The sequence below is a fragment of the Balaenoptera ricei genome, chromosome 16 (genome assembly GCF_028023285.1).
Source record: "Balaenoptera ricei isolate mBalRic1 chromosome 16, mBalRic1.hap2, whole genome shotgun sequence".
Classification (NCBI taxonomy): Eukaryota; Metazoa; Chordata; class Mammalia; order Artiodactyla; family Balaenopteridae; genus Balaenoptera; species Balaenoptera ricei.
Window position 1 is genome coordinate 117,158,503 of NC_082654.1, and position 14,937 is coordinate 117,173,439.

General features: G+C 43.2%; 1 protein-coding gene across 4 annotated transcripts in view; it reads right to left on the bottom strand.

Annotated features, from left to right (window-relative positions):
* FAM13C (family with sequence similarity 13 member C) overlaps positions 1 to 14,937 on the bottom strand; it is a 134,297-nt gene that overhangs the window by 45,155 nt on the left and 74,205 nt on the right. For all 4 annotated transcript variants that reach the window (XM_059900591.1, XM_059900590.1, XM_059900589.1 and 1 more), the window contains one exon: positions 8,549 to 8,606. In XM_059900591.1, the coding sequence (XP_059756574.1) occupies positions 8,549 to 8,606 (58 nt within the window). The remainder of the gene's footprint in view (positions 1 to 8,548; positions 8,607 to 14,937) is intronic.

Sequence of the window (14,937 nt, forward strand, 5' to 3'; positions counted from 1 at the left end):
CGTGTACTGAGGCTGGTGCACAGAACCTGCCAGAGTGGACGCTTGGAAGGTGTTTGTGGAACTGAACCACGTGTTCACACAACACAAATCAACAGCAAAGAATTTCACTGCAGAGGAGCTCGTCAGGTCACGTTCAGAGGACTCTCTGCTCCCCCGGAGAGCGGGGTGTAATGCTGAGACCCAGTTACCGCTGGGAGTAGTCACAGGTGGTTCTCACCCGTCTTCCCCGCCCTCCTCCTCCCTCACTTGTACTCATACTGAAGCCGAACCAACGCTCCGAGCATCGAAGGAGATCCATTTGCACGGCTGGTTTGTTCCTCTCTCAGACACCAGATAGGAGGAAGCTTAAAGGAATGGGGGAGAACAGAGTGGCAAATGGAACAGGAGAGAGGAGATGAAGGTCTCGAGGGACAAGAAGACATCCAAGGAGAAGGGAAAACATAAACTGCTGGAATTGAGGACCAGGAGGCCGAATGGAAGAAACTCTGCACACCAACTGTCATCAACTATGTCCCTCCCCATCCCTCACTGACCCCTTACCTGAGGACCACCTGCTGTTCCTCAGCACAGGGACAGAGAGTGGAGGCTTGGACGCCCTGTGTGGGATGGAGCCTGGTGACCAGAGAACGCACGACAGGGGAAGCTGGAGGCTTTACCTATGAGCAATCTATGCCACTGTCACATACAGGTCCTTCCAGTGGGCAGCAGGAGGAATCCAGCCTGTCCCATCAGGGCTGAGCCCCACAGAGCCTCCCCTGAGAAGGCTGGAGCACAGCTTGCACCACACACGTGAGGGTCATGCCCCCAGCAGCTGTACCAGCACACGTGCAGCTCCCAGGCTCTGGCAGCTCTCAATGCACAAAGAGATACACTGGGCTCTGGAGCATGAGACTGATGTCAGCCCCTTCCTCGTGGGGCTCCAGTCTAGTGGGAAGATGGCTACTACACAAGCAAACAAATCAAACAATAATGCCAGTTATTACTGTCATAGGGTGATGGAGGAAAGATACCACAAGCCCGCAGACGGAGTGAACAAGCAGCTGTTTCACTCTCCAACCTTGCCTGACTTGGTGACCTTTTATGCAGGAATAAGCTTTACCCCTATAGAAAAATGAAGGGCAGCCAACCCCTGTGGCCCTAGTGCTACCTCCGGCCCTTCTCTTGCTCGGGGGCTGGGTGGTGGTGGGGGGCCCTCCTGCTCCCTGTCAGGCTGCCCCCAGCCCCTCCCTGAGGCCAGCCAGCTGGCTTTTCCAGGTTTACATCCAAAGTCTCCCTGAATGGGTCTCCACGATCTGCAGGAAAACTGAACAAAGGCTGATGGATCCTCTAAAGAACAATGCCTACCTCTGCTTCCCCAGTTCTCCCATCTGGTCATCAAAGAAACCAGAGAGACGTCCGTGAAACCTAGGTGTGGTTTTCTACAAGCTAATTTTTCTCTTTTACATAATGGAAAATACGCGACTTGTTTTAGAAAATACACTACTCATTTTCTCTCCTCTACAATTACCGGGCCCCACTTTAGTTGGCTGGAGTGGAGAACACCCACACAGGCTCGATGGTGGAATACTATTTTAGGATGCCTTTGTGTGCAATTCACCAGTTGCAGAGCAGAGACAGCTTACTTTTAATTTCTGTGAAGAGGTTTCGCGACCCTCTCCCATCCCTCTATCTATCCAAGAACTGTGCATAGATTCTCTGTGGCAAAATCAAACTGGAAATCTGCTCAAAACTGAGGATACAACAGGGTCCCCAAACAACCCCATTTCTACTTACCACTCTCTTCCCGGAGCTTTCCTGTTTCCTGTGTAGGCTCCACCCCAACACACACACACACACACACGCATGCGCACACGCACACACACGCACACACCCCACCCCTCCTTTCCATCTGCCCCCTGCCCCTACCTCCCCAGGCCTTGAATTCAGCTGTAGTTGCTTCACAGTCAAATTTCCATCAAATCTTGAGCCAGTTCTGATTACCTCATCCAAAGAGGGCCCCCCAATGTCTCTTTTAGCATTTTGTTTTTTTCCTTCCCAACACTCACTATAATATAGAATTTTATTTATTTCTCTACTTGTTTATTGGCTCTTTCCAGCTCCAGAAGGGCTGGAAGCATGCTGCCATTGTTCACGGCTGTACCCAGCACAATGAGTAGAATAGGAGCCAACCATAAAAAACCTGCCATTGAAAATTAGTTTTGTTTGCCTGGACCCTTTAGGCAGTACTTGGGAGGCCCTTTTGAGTATCCAATTTCAAGCCTCCTTGCTGCCCTGGTTCAGAAATTTTAAAATGCTTACGAATCACTGAGGAGTTTGTTAAAGATGTACGTTCCCAGGCAGGGACAGACTCGGATTCTGTGGCCTGGGGCAGGGTCACTTAGATGCAGGAGGTCCAAGGTCCACGCTTTGAGAAATACTGCCCTATTCCCTAGGGACTTGACCCACCCTAAATGCTGCCTTGGTTGCCTGTTTAGCTCTACCCGTCCCAGGAACAATAGCTTTTCCCTGACCTCCAGCCTTCTGACAGCCTCATTGGCCTCCAGCCCTGGTACCCACCTCCTTGGAACGGGACCTCCACATCAGGAAGTATAAAGTATGGGGTGCTCCGAAGCAAGGCAGTGTTACCTCCTGAACTGCTGCTGCCGTCCTCTGGATGTTCTTGCCAAAAGAAGTGGGACTTCCTCCAATGGTGATGGCTACAAAAAAACGCCAAATTCACCCCATCCCTAGGGACACTGGGCATTTGGCTAATCCCTGTGGGGCCTGTGTTGCTTATGTCCCAGTGTGCTTTGCAGTCAAGTCTAACTGAAGACCAGCACACCTCGGCTCAGCCCATCCCAGCTTCCTCAGGATGGTCAGCCCTCACTGTCCTGCACTACCCAATGGAGAGATTCAATATAAGAGAACAAGTTATTCACTTCAAGTAGTCCTCTGTTGACAAGAGGATCCAGGTCCTATTCTGATAATAGCAGCACTTCTTTCTTAAACAAGGGCAATCTTGCCACCACACATGATAACCCAAACCAAATTTCCTTCCAGCCAGATGATTTGATTTCAACTTAGGAAGAGGGAGTCGTGTACTTAGTTTTACCTGTTTGTGATATCCTCAATATGTTTACTTTATTAAATAAACAATAAAAACAAGATGTTTGGGAGAGAATAATACAGTTCTATAAACTCACGTTTTAATACAGGACTCTGAGCTTTTCTACATGATAAGACGTGGATTTTTGAAAAATAGAATATGTCTCATTTTCAACTCATGGAATGGACTTCAATAGTTTCCCAAGGTCATAATGATTGGTTCAAGAATGGGCTACAAGTCACAAGCCAGATAAATGAGACTCAAGTATGGAACTTTATGGATCTAGAAAGGACTCCATTTCTACTGTGTGATAGGCAAAATCGTAAAGATGGCCCCCAAGATTCCTGTACCCTGCTTACTCAATCAAACATGAATTTAGATGCTGCTATGAAGAGATTTTGCAGATATAATTAAAGTCCTAACTCAGGTGACCAAGGATACAGAGATTGCTTGGATGGGCCTGACCCAATCAGGTGAGCCTTTTAAAAGCAGAGTGTTTCTTCCAGCTGGCAGAATACAACAACACAGAGATTTGGAGCACAGAAGGATTTGGTGCTGCTGGCTCAAAGATGAAGGGGCCCATGTGAGAGGGAACGCAGGCAGCATCTAGAAGCTGAGAGCTACCCCCCAGATGCTGACCAACAAGGAAATGGGGTCTACAGTCCTACAACCTCAAGGAAGTAAATTCAGGCAATGACCTGAATGAGCTTGGACATGGACTCTTCTCTGGAACCTCCAGATAAGAGTCTATCACAGCCAATGCCTTGTTTTCATTTTTGTGAGACCTTGAGCGGAGAATCCAATGGAGTCTACTCAGATTTATGACCTACACAACTGTGAGCTAATAAATGGGTGTTTGAAGCTGTTAAGCTTTTGGGAATTTGTTTCACAGTAATAGAAAACTAATGTACACTGGAATTACTAGCTGTAAGAACAGTGTGTCCCTAGAGAGGAGTCAACCCAAAGATAAGGTCAATATAGGAAAGCAGAGTCAAAATGGAAAGAGACGGCATCTACATGACGAGTCTTTAATCCCTGGATCTAGCCATTTGGGAAGCCTATCCTGATCCTGAAGTTTCAGGGGTGTGAATCAATAAAATCCTATTATTTATGAAAACCAGCTTGAATTGACTTTCAGTCACAAGGAAGAAAAACCCAGATACTGGAAAAAAAATTCTCAGTCAATTCTGATCTAAGGCCCAACCCTACAGACTGGGTTTGCATTTCAATAGAAAAAGACAGCTGTCTATTCCTACAGAAAAAAATACCATTCAGCCAACTCAGGAGTATCAAGGGCCTGAAAAAGCCTCTTGCTAGACCATTTTCTCAAAATTAAAACAATTTTGAGGGAGAAACACATCTCAAACAAAACAGTAAGTACCATCTGGAGGTGTGATATGGCTTGATGCCAAAACATATCTATATGCTAAACTATGGATGGTAATAAAAAGACAATCAAATCCTTCACATGGAGACCCACACGTAGACATGTGCACATACACTCAAAAAGGGGCACAATTTGCCTCATTCCAACCGTCATGGGAACCTATGACTAAATTTTACAAGTGCTGGGAAAATGAAAAAAAACAAAAAAAGGTGGCATCAGTGAGTGTTAAAACTGAAAGCAGTCCTAGAGTTAACCCAATTCAAAACCTGCCTCAATTTCACAAATGAAAAACTAAAAGAAGTTGATGGGATGCTTTATGATATGCAGTCTGGGAGGTGGAAAAAGTAGTAGGAGGACCCAATATGGCATGTTTTCTCAGGGAAGGGGAGATCCATTCATTTTCTTCATACATCTGTTATTTTACTTAAATGAAACTGAAGCCAGGAATGGGATCTACTAGGATGTGGAGAGGAAAAACAATATTTTTTCTCCTTTTATCCTTCAAGCAACTTTTTGAACTATTGACTGCTTATTGATTACATGGACATGGGGAAATGACTAAAACCAAGGATCAAGGTGGATTAGACATTGATGATCTCAAGTCTAGAATATTTTCCAATCAGGATCTATGACACTCTAACAAATAATATCTTCTGATGTTTTACAGAGGCAGATATTTTCCAAACAGGATCCAGGGGACCCCGACAAATAAAATCTCCTGATGTCTTATAGAGGCAGAGTGTGAAGGTTCAGCTCAATGCCAGAATGGACACTTAATCAGGTTTTCAGAAACCAACTCCTGTAGTATACTCCCAGAGACACCAAAACTCATGGAATGGAGAGGCAAGTCCTATCAAGAGACCCAAGGTCAAAAACTAGGAGCTTGAGACTGGCAAAAGAGAAGTGGGGCTGGCAGGAATCAGATCTATACTCACACCCAGTAGAAATAAGAAATGAGTTTTTCAGTTCACTGGGAAAGTACTGGGAACACACCCAGAGACAGATGCTCATAGGTAGCTATGTCACATCATGTATCACCTTACTACATAGAGGAGAGCTCGGGTCAAGCACCAGCTCTGGAATCAAATATAGCTGAGCCCCATCTATCTGTGACAGAGCAAGTGGAATTAAGAAGTTTAAAAAGTAGATGTGAAATACGAGATGTGAAATTTGGAGAAAATATAAAGCACATATGTAACACCTTAAAATTGCTATAATCGACAATTACAACATTAGGGTCCATAGAAACATCTGGAAAGTATTTGTGGACCATGCTTCTCACAATGCTCAAGAAACTGTTTTTTTACTTTAGACTTGCAAGTTGGAATGGAAGGAAGAGAGCAGATATGGAACTAGCGGGTTCTTTTTAAAGAACTAGAAGGCTGTGTGTTGGAGGCTGTGGTATATAAATAAAAGGGACAGGGGCTTCCCTGGTGGCACAGGGGTTAAGAATCTGCCTGCCAATGCAGGGGACACAGGTTCGAGCCCTGGTCTGGGAGGATCCCACATGCCGTGGAGCAATTAAGCCCGTGGGCCACAACTACTGAGCCCATGCACCGCAACTGCTGAGCCCACGTGCCTGGAGCCCGTGCTCCACAACAAGAGAAGCCACCGCAACAAAAGAAGCCCACACACCGCAACAGAGTAGTCCCCCCCGCCCCGTCGCAACTAGAGAAAGCCTGCGCGCAGCAACGAAGACCCAACGCAGCCAAAAATAAATAAATAAAAAATTTTGAAATAAGTAAATAAAAGGGGCAAAGAGCAATGAAGATAGGTAACAGAACAAAAAATTCTACCTTACATATCCACTTGGAGATGGAAGGAATACTCCTATAAAAAATCAGCTGTACAAAGAGACTGAAAGAGAGTTCATTTTTAAAAAGTACAATTAGTAGCAACTGATCATGAGTCAAAAACTAGAAACCACCATACAATGGGTTACAGCAAGGAGAATGAAAGCTAAAACTACGTGCCAAACATGTATCAATCTCATAAACAAAATACTGAGTAAATGAAACCAGACACAAAAGAGTACATCCAGCCCATCTTTAACAAATTCAAAAAGAGACAAAACAAATCTACTTCAGTCCAAAGAACAGTTATCCTTCCAGGGGAAGAGTGACTGGAATAATTAAATAAGGGCGTCTGGATGCTAATGATGTTCTGTTTCTTGATGCTGGTTACACACTTTGTGAGAATTCATCCAGCCATACACTTATGACACGTGCACTTTTCCATATGTATTTTCTATGTGTATTAAAAATATTAAGGTAGTATTTCCCACCTGTATTCCATAGGAGTCTGTTGCCTAAAGAAATGTTATTATGGGGTTATTCCATGAAAGAGTTTGGTGTTCTCTAAGTTTGGGAAATGCTAGGCAAGACCGCGTTTAATACGTTCCCACTCTATCGGACGTCTCCATCAATGAATCTGAATGAGTCAACCCTCCCTCCATGGCCTTGGGCCATGAGCTGCCCCTGCTCAAGCTTTCCTAAGGTTTCCTCCAGCCCCCAAATCTTAGCCACAACATGATCTGCACGTCTGATTTATCCCGATTGGAACAATTCCACTTGAGCACACACTGTTATCAACCAGTCTGGAATAGCATCACCACTTTTTCACGGAAGAGCGCGTATTTACAATCTGGTGCTGACTGCTCTTTCAGAGGCCTGTCTCCAATCAGCACTCTTGCACCCATGTAATCCCAGAGCAGTGAACTAGCACATTTCATGTAATTTGCAAGTACAATAGCATGAAGGAATACAGAAAAGCAGGTTTTCAAAGAGAGCATTTTGCAACTGTAGTTTGAGAATGCTCAAGTCATCTTCACATTCTCATGGGGTTGCAGCTCACAAATCAGAGTTTCTCCCAAATACTTGAAACCTATCACAGCTTGACTCTTACAATCACCTCATTTTTCTAGTCACTTATGTCAAAACAAGTCAGTGCTTCTTTACAACCAGCATTTTGCTTATTCCCAGTGGGGCAAACAGCTGTGCTCACCGATTCAGGCTCTTGCCTTTTTTCTCTCAAACCTTTTTTCACTCTTTTTACCACAGGCAAGATTGTGGAATCTGAAGACTGTCTCCAGTGCACAAAGGAATAACAAGCAGGGTTCTGTGTTGTTATCTTTAGGACATTTTCCACAACTTCAGTAATTTATTTAACTGGGTTTAATTAGGCACCTGGTTTACCTTTGGCTACTCATTTATGCCAAGTTCTACAGTAAAAAAGAAAAAGGAAAATCACCTAAGTTCAATCAACTGTCATATTTTTGGAGGCGGAGGAGAGATGGCATCAAATGACGAACAATTTGCCTGAAGCCCATCATTTCTCTTCCTGGCATCTGAACATCAAGTCTTTTCATTCTTTTTGCCATGGTCTTAGTCAGACATAACACCCACTGCTCCTTAATTATACAATGAGGCCAAGAGAAATTAGAGTATTCCAAACCAATGTCTTAAGCTAAGGCATTCACCACAACAGGGATCCTAATTATATTATACTGACTTCCAATGGGAGAATTAAATTATATATTTCAAAGAAAATCTAGAACAAGCTTAACACTGTGATGTCCAGTTCAGTGGGAAACCATTTGCATTGGAAAACGTGGCTTCCATGTCTCAAAGCATACTAGAGGACCATTTTGCAAATACCAAACTATATCACACTCCATGGAAAAATGGTAAGCATGATCATATATGAGACTGCAAAGGGCATTAGAAAAAGCAGGGGTTGGGAAGATAAAATAAAATTAAGAGAAAATTTTACAAATGTAACTGGCACAGCCATGGTTATATAATCCTGAAGCAAAGTTGAAAGAAGCGTAATGAAATGACTGCTGGACTTGGTTTAGTTCCAAGACATACTGTGCGGTCTTGCAAATTATATTTTAAATGTATCTGCTCCAGAGCAAGGAGAAACAGCACCCAAAGAAGTGCAAGGAAAACACGTTCACTTCAGAGCAAAAACATTTAAAGTTCTAATCAGAATAAATTCCTAGTACTAAGAAAAAGAATAATAAATTTCACGATTGGCTAATTCATGTTCATACAACCAGCAATGACTGCACCTACCTCATTGAGGTCCTGCCGAGTTTCATCCTTTGGCCACACGGCCGCCCTCTGGTCTATTCTATAAAACACAAAGAAAAAGTATTTCCATTTAAAAGAAACCTTTCAACAATGTACATTTGAAGTTGGCAGCTATAGATCTGACCACACCCCTGTTAAAAACCCTCAGTGGTATCCCACTGCCCGAAGAACAAAATCCAGAATCCCTATAATGGTCTGCAACACATTACAGTGTCTGAACTCTGCCAATCCTCCTGTCCCACCTCCTATCGCTCTCACCCTTGTCCTCTACCCTCCAGCCTCTCTGGCCTTCAGTTTCTTGAACACACAGTGCTGGCTCCCTGTTCAAATCTTCACACTTGCTTTTCCCCCAGATTTTCACAAAGCTGACTCTGCCCAGCAGGCAACATCAGCTCAGCTCCTATGTCACCTCCCAATGAGTCCTTCCGGATCTCTCTAATCAAACTATCCCTCCCCTTCACTCTCTACTGCACTGTCTTTAGATTTTCTTCTTAGCGCTGTCACTACCTAAACTTATGATGCTTATTTGCATTTCCACGCTAAAATGTAAGCTCCAAGAAATCAGTGACTCTGTCCATCTTCTACACTGCTGAATCCTCAGCACCCAGTGCAAAGTCAGTATTTTTATGACCAAATGTGATCTGATACAGTTGTTACAGAAAGATACCATTTGTTCACTGAAGATAGCTTTTGGAAATTTCATTCTATCACTTACCTAACAAAATAAAAGTTACAGCAATTTCTGGGTAACACGGTAAAGCTAGGTTTTGCCATTTCATAGCTTCCAACAGAAGAAAAAGGACTTAAGGCAAATCTACTCTGAATAAATTTCTTCAGGTTAAAAACAAAACAACAAAACTCCACTACTGGCAGATGCTCAGCTCCAAATCATGATTCCTCAAATGCTATGGTCCAATGGCATCTACCACATAACATTCAAGTTTTTCTGCAGCAGTTTGCATGCTATTATATAATAAATATATTAAATTATAATTATTCTTTTTAAAAGGCTTGCTATCTTAAGGAATAAAAGCTTTAGTATTTAGTATTTATTTAGTATTAAGTCATTTATAAAAAGATTTATTTGGGGACATAATTATTTACAGTTATTATTCTGCTTTGGTTTGAGTCCTGAAAAAAGTATGTATGTCCTCTGAATGGTCATCAAGATGAATGATTTCTGAAAGTAATGATGCACATTTAGGAATGCCATGAGCCTAACTTCTTCAAAGTATTCTTAAGAATGAAAAGTTCTTTCAGTCCATGAGTACTGTTAACTGTGCAAACAACTTACTTCTAATGAGAAATGGAGGAGATGTTAAAACAGAATTTGACGGTCACGCTGATGTTGACCACGTCTGCACAAATGTCCCTCCTGGGTGTGAGAGAAGACTAAGGGTCCCAACCACGAGCCCAGGGAGAGATGGCCCAAGTGAGAAAGTTAGTTAGGGGAAGAAAGCGCTGGCACGCCCATCCTCTGCCCATGAGTTCGCTGGGCCACAAATAGTGACTCCAGGGCTTCAGAAAATACCAAGTAGCTCTTTCCTGCAAAATGGGAGAAACCCTCTTGGGGACAGGGGTTACCCTGACCTATCCAGTAACATCTAAAGTTCTGAATGGCTCATAATTTCCCTGTAACCTAAAGTGGTTCTCAAATTGTGTTTTTATAGTTATAGTAGCACCAGAAAAATGAAAGAATCGTGTTCTCTAATGGAAAGAATATTTACCAGTTTACAGTTTTCAACCATAAATTTCTCCAGGGCTCTGATGCCAGCAGATGGTAAAACAAATGCATGGTAGCAAACATTAATGGAAGAAAGCAGAAATAAGACTTTGTTTAAAATATATAGTATATATTATTGAGATGCAGAGAATAGCTACATGTAATACACTCACATGATCTTCAATGAAAACTACTTGTCATCTCCAGATAAACCTCCAGATCAAGTTTAAGAACTGTGGTCTAAGCATCAAAGACGCTTTAATTTAATAGCCATCTGAATGTCTCCTATGTGACTGGTACACTGTTGGGGAAATAAGAATCAATGAGCAGACTCTAGGCCTTTAGGAGACTTACAGTCTAGTGGATCCTGAAGCAGAGAATAAAACTAATTAAAACCCAGTCTTGAGGTTCTTTCCATAAATCAAGGAATGAGCGCACAGGAGCTGATATTAGAATGGTGGAGAGGGACTGGGGAAATAGAGACAGATGAAAGAGACATTTTCAAAGAGAAAAACAACAAGAGGTGTTGGGTGTGTATTGCAAGTATGGAATGAAAGAGATGGTGTAATGAAAAGTAATCCAAAGTTTTGAGCCTGTGTGACAAGAAAGATGATAGGTGGTTTTTCCAGTGGAGAAAGAAAAAATAGGTCATTTGGGAGGGGAGAGCAGGCAGCTGGCATGCGTTTTGATTTAGACATTTGAAGCTTGAACTGAGGATAAAATAGGGAGGTGAAAATCCCTGAGCCGGGCTCACGGTAGCATGGGGCACTCGACGGCGTGTTCCAGAGGGTGAGGGCGGGGCTAACAGTGACTCACAGTGGTCACAGGTTCTCCATCAGTTTTTCACTTGCTGTGTGGCCAGAGCCTAGCACACTGCTTGGCACACGTCACATGCTCTCTACATGCCTTTCGGATGGATGAAAAGATGAAGAAACAGAAGGACCCAGACCCAAGAATGACTTCTTGATCTACCACTTCCTAGGTGTGTGTACCCCCTGGCAAGATATTAACCTCTCTCAGCCTCAGTTTCCTCATCTGTCAAGTGAAGATAATATCAGCTAAAGCACAGGATAATTCAGGATGTGAAGGACAGTTCATGAAAAATGTTTATGACTACTGTTGGCTGTATTAAAAATAACACATGGATTCTATAATCAAATGTAAAAAAATACCATAATAGAACTATAAATGATGATAAATAATGGTATACTTAATTATAATAATTGAAGCCTTGTGAATAAGCTGAAAGAGATAAAACGCTGAGTCATCCTTACTCAGGACCACTGGGCAGGTTTCTGAAATTGGCCAATTAGGGGACAGAAGAAAGAAGGGCCGTGAAGAAAATACAGATGCATCACTAAGGAGATAAGAAGGCAACCAGAACAACACTTTGAATAGTGAAGAGAAAGAAGTTATAAGAAAAAAGAGTGTCAAGAAGAGCCTAACAGAAATATACTCAGCCATTAAAAAGAATGAAATAATGCCATTTGCAGCATCATGGATGGACCTAGAGATTATCATACTAAGTGAAGTAAGCCAGATAAAGACAAATATCATATGATATCACTTATATGAGGAATCTAAAATATGACACAAATGAACTTATCTACGAAACAGAAACACACTAACAGACATAGAGAACAGACTTGCGGTTGCCAAAGGGGAGGGGGGCGGGGAAGGGAAGGGGTGGGAGTTTGGAATTAGCAGATTCAAACTATTATATATAGGATGGATAAACAACAAGGTCCTACTGTATAGCACAGGGAACTATATTCAGTATCCTATGATAAACCATAATGGAAAAAATATGAAAAAGAATATATGTTTAACTGAGTCACTTTGCTGTACAGCAGAAATTAAACACAACATTGTAACTCAACTATACTTCAGCAGGACAGGAATAAAGACGCAGACATAGAGAATGGACTTGAGGACACGGGGATGGGGAAGGGTAAGCTGGGACGAAGTGAGAGAGTGGCATGGACATATATACACTACCAAATGTAAAACAGATAGCTAGTGGGAAGCAGCTGCATGGCACAGGGAGATCAGCTCGGTGCTTTGTGACCACCTAGAGGGGTGGGATAGGGAGTGTGGGAGGGAGACGCAAGAGGGAGGGGATATGGGGATATATGTATATGCATAGCTGATTCACTTTGTTATACAGCAGAAACTAACAAACCATTGTGAAGCAGTTATACTCCAATAAAGATGTTAAGAAAAAACCCACTATACTTCAATAAGATTTAAAAAAAAAAAAAAGAAGAGCCTAACAATTTCAGGTAAATGCCAGACACTTTACTTACATTATTTCATCTAATCCTCATGGTAACCACATGAGATTAGCATTATTAGGCCCATGTGACCTAACAGGAAACAGTTAAGGCAATTAAATAATTTTATCCATGAATAAACAAATATTTATTAAACAGCAACTTATGTCAAGTATTATTGCAGGTGCTGGGAATAAAGCAGGGAATAAAACAAGTCTCTGCCTCACTGTCATAGAAGCAGAGAGAACATATAGAAATAAACCTGGTGCACCAGATGCTAAATATTATGGAGAAAAAGAAAGCACGGTAAGGAGAAGAGGACGTGCAGGAAGACTGCCCAAGCTCACGCTGCTAGAAAATTGCAGTCATCCGGAGATAATGAGAATGAAAGCAGAGAAATAAAAAGGCCACTGGATCAGAAAAGATAAAGGTCATGGCAGAAGAGGAAACAGAAACGGAAGCTTCTCACTAGAGAAGTTTAGCAATGAAAAGAGAAGAACCGGAACAGGAGCTAGGTGTCTCAAATTCCCTTCTTCTTAAGATCTTTAAAGGTAGTGTTTGAACCATTTACAATCCTGCCAACTCCAATACAACCCTGCTCTCCAGCCCAGACCCAGGAAGCGGGAAATTGCAGCCTGGGCTCAGAGCTCTCAGCACTGATGCCTTCCATCACCACCAACCCCGACACCCCCATCACCACCAACCCCGACACCCCCATCACCACCACGCCATCACTGTCACTACAACCCCAGCACCGTCACCACCACCACCATGACCATCACCACCACCAACACCACCACTGCCACCGTGACGACCACCACCATGACATAGTTCAAAACAAAACACTTCTTAACAGAGGAACATAAAACATAATTGTGTGCTGATATTAAACGAGCTTTTTCCTGGACTCTGTGGCTGCAGAACTGTGGGGAAGGGTAAGCTGGGAAGAAGTGAGAGAGTGGCATGGACATATATACACTACCAAATGTAAAGTAGATAGCTAGTGGGAAGCAGCCGTATAGCACAGGGAGATCAGCTCGGTGCAACTTTTCTAAAACTTGTTGGCGTTCCCACGTTGCTGGAACCCCAAAGCCTGTGCTGAGCCAGCCCGTAGGCGCATCCTGCAGTGACCTTCCCCTGGGAGGTGGACTGAAATTCAAAACAGCAAAGTGAACAAAGCGTTAAGATACTTTTCTTGGCCTACAGATAATGTCAAACCCCAGATGCGATCATCTGTGAAGAAGCAGTATTTTAGCATAGGATATTTGATTTATATCAACTTACTATAATTAATTTAGCAGATTAAAATGTTCCCTGTCTCAGTAAAAAGCTTCCCCGCCTATCCAATTGCTCACGGAAGATATCTGAGAGTTATCTGACACTCTCCTCTCTCTCAAGTCCAACAGCCAAGCCATGACCAAGTCCTTCAACTTCTTAGCCCAAATCACGTTTAGATCTGTCCTCCCACCGCCACCTTAGGCCAAGTCGCCATCATCTGTCTTCTGGGCTACCTTCCTGGTCTCTCTACTTCTCCTCTACCTTCTCCAAACCACTGCCCACACAGCAACCTTGTCGCTACCCTTCTGCACACTTAAAATAAAGACCGAAATTCTTCCAGCATCCTGTGACGTCCTGAAGGAGTTACATCTGTCCACTTCTTCAACCTCAACTCACGTCATTCTCCTCCTCCATGCTCCCTTCCGCCTCAGACCTTCTACGTGCTGTCCCTGTGCCCAGAACACTCTTCCCTCTCCACTTTCTCTCCTAATTAACTCATGCATCCTCTAGACACCAGGTACCAGACCAATCAGGTCTCCCTTTCATAGGTCTTACTGTATTCTGATCTTTCACATCTGCCGCGTAGCACGTCTCAGTCCCGAATTGTGTATTTGTCTAACTATTTGATTGTCTCTTTCTCATGATGGCAAGCTCTATGGGGCAGGGATCATATGAGTCTTGCTCAATGTTTTCTCTCTAGAGCTAAGCCTGGCATTTGGCACAGAGCAGGCACTCACATGTTTGCTAATAAAGGATTAGTCCCAGGGTCATGGGCTGCTGTCAATTCCGGTATGCTCCTGCATGTGTTTAATGATTAGGATGAGACTCATACGCCCTCCTCCACCTGTGGCACGTAGCAGGACTGGCACCTCATTCCCACAAGCAGATGCATTTCTCGCCTGAGGAGACCTGCTGAAGTTGAGCAAGTGGCTTTCCAACACACGTTTAGAAAATCTGGGCAGAAAGTAAAAGCAGAGCATCCAACACGCTTCTCAGAGTCCTTCAATAAAGAACCAGAACCTGGAAGCTAAACAGTGTCTACCATGGGTCACATCTTAAGAGTTCAAGATATTCCACTGCCTCGGATGAGCCTCTGT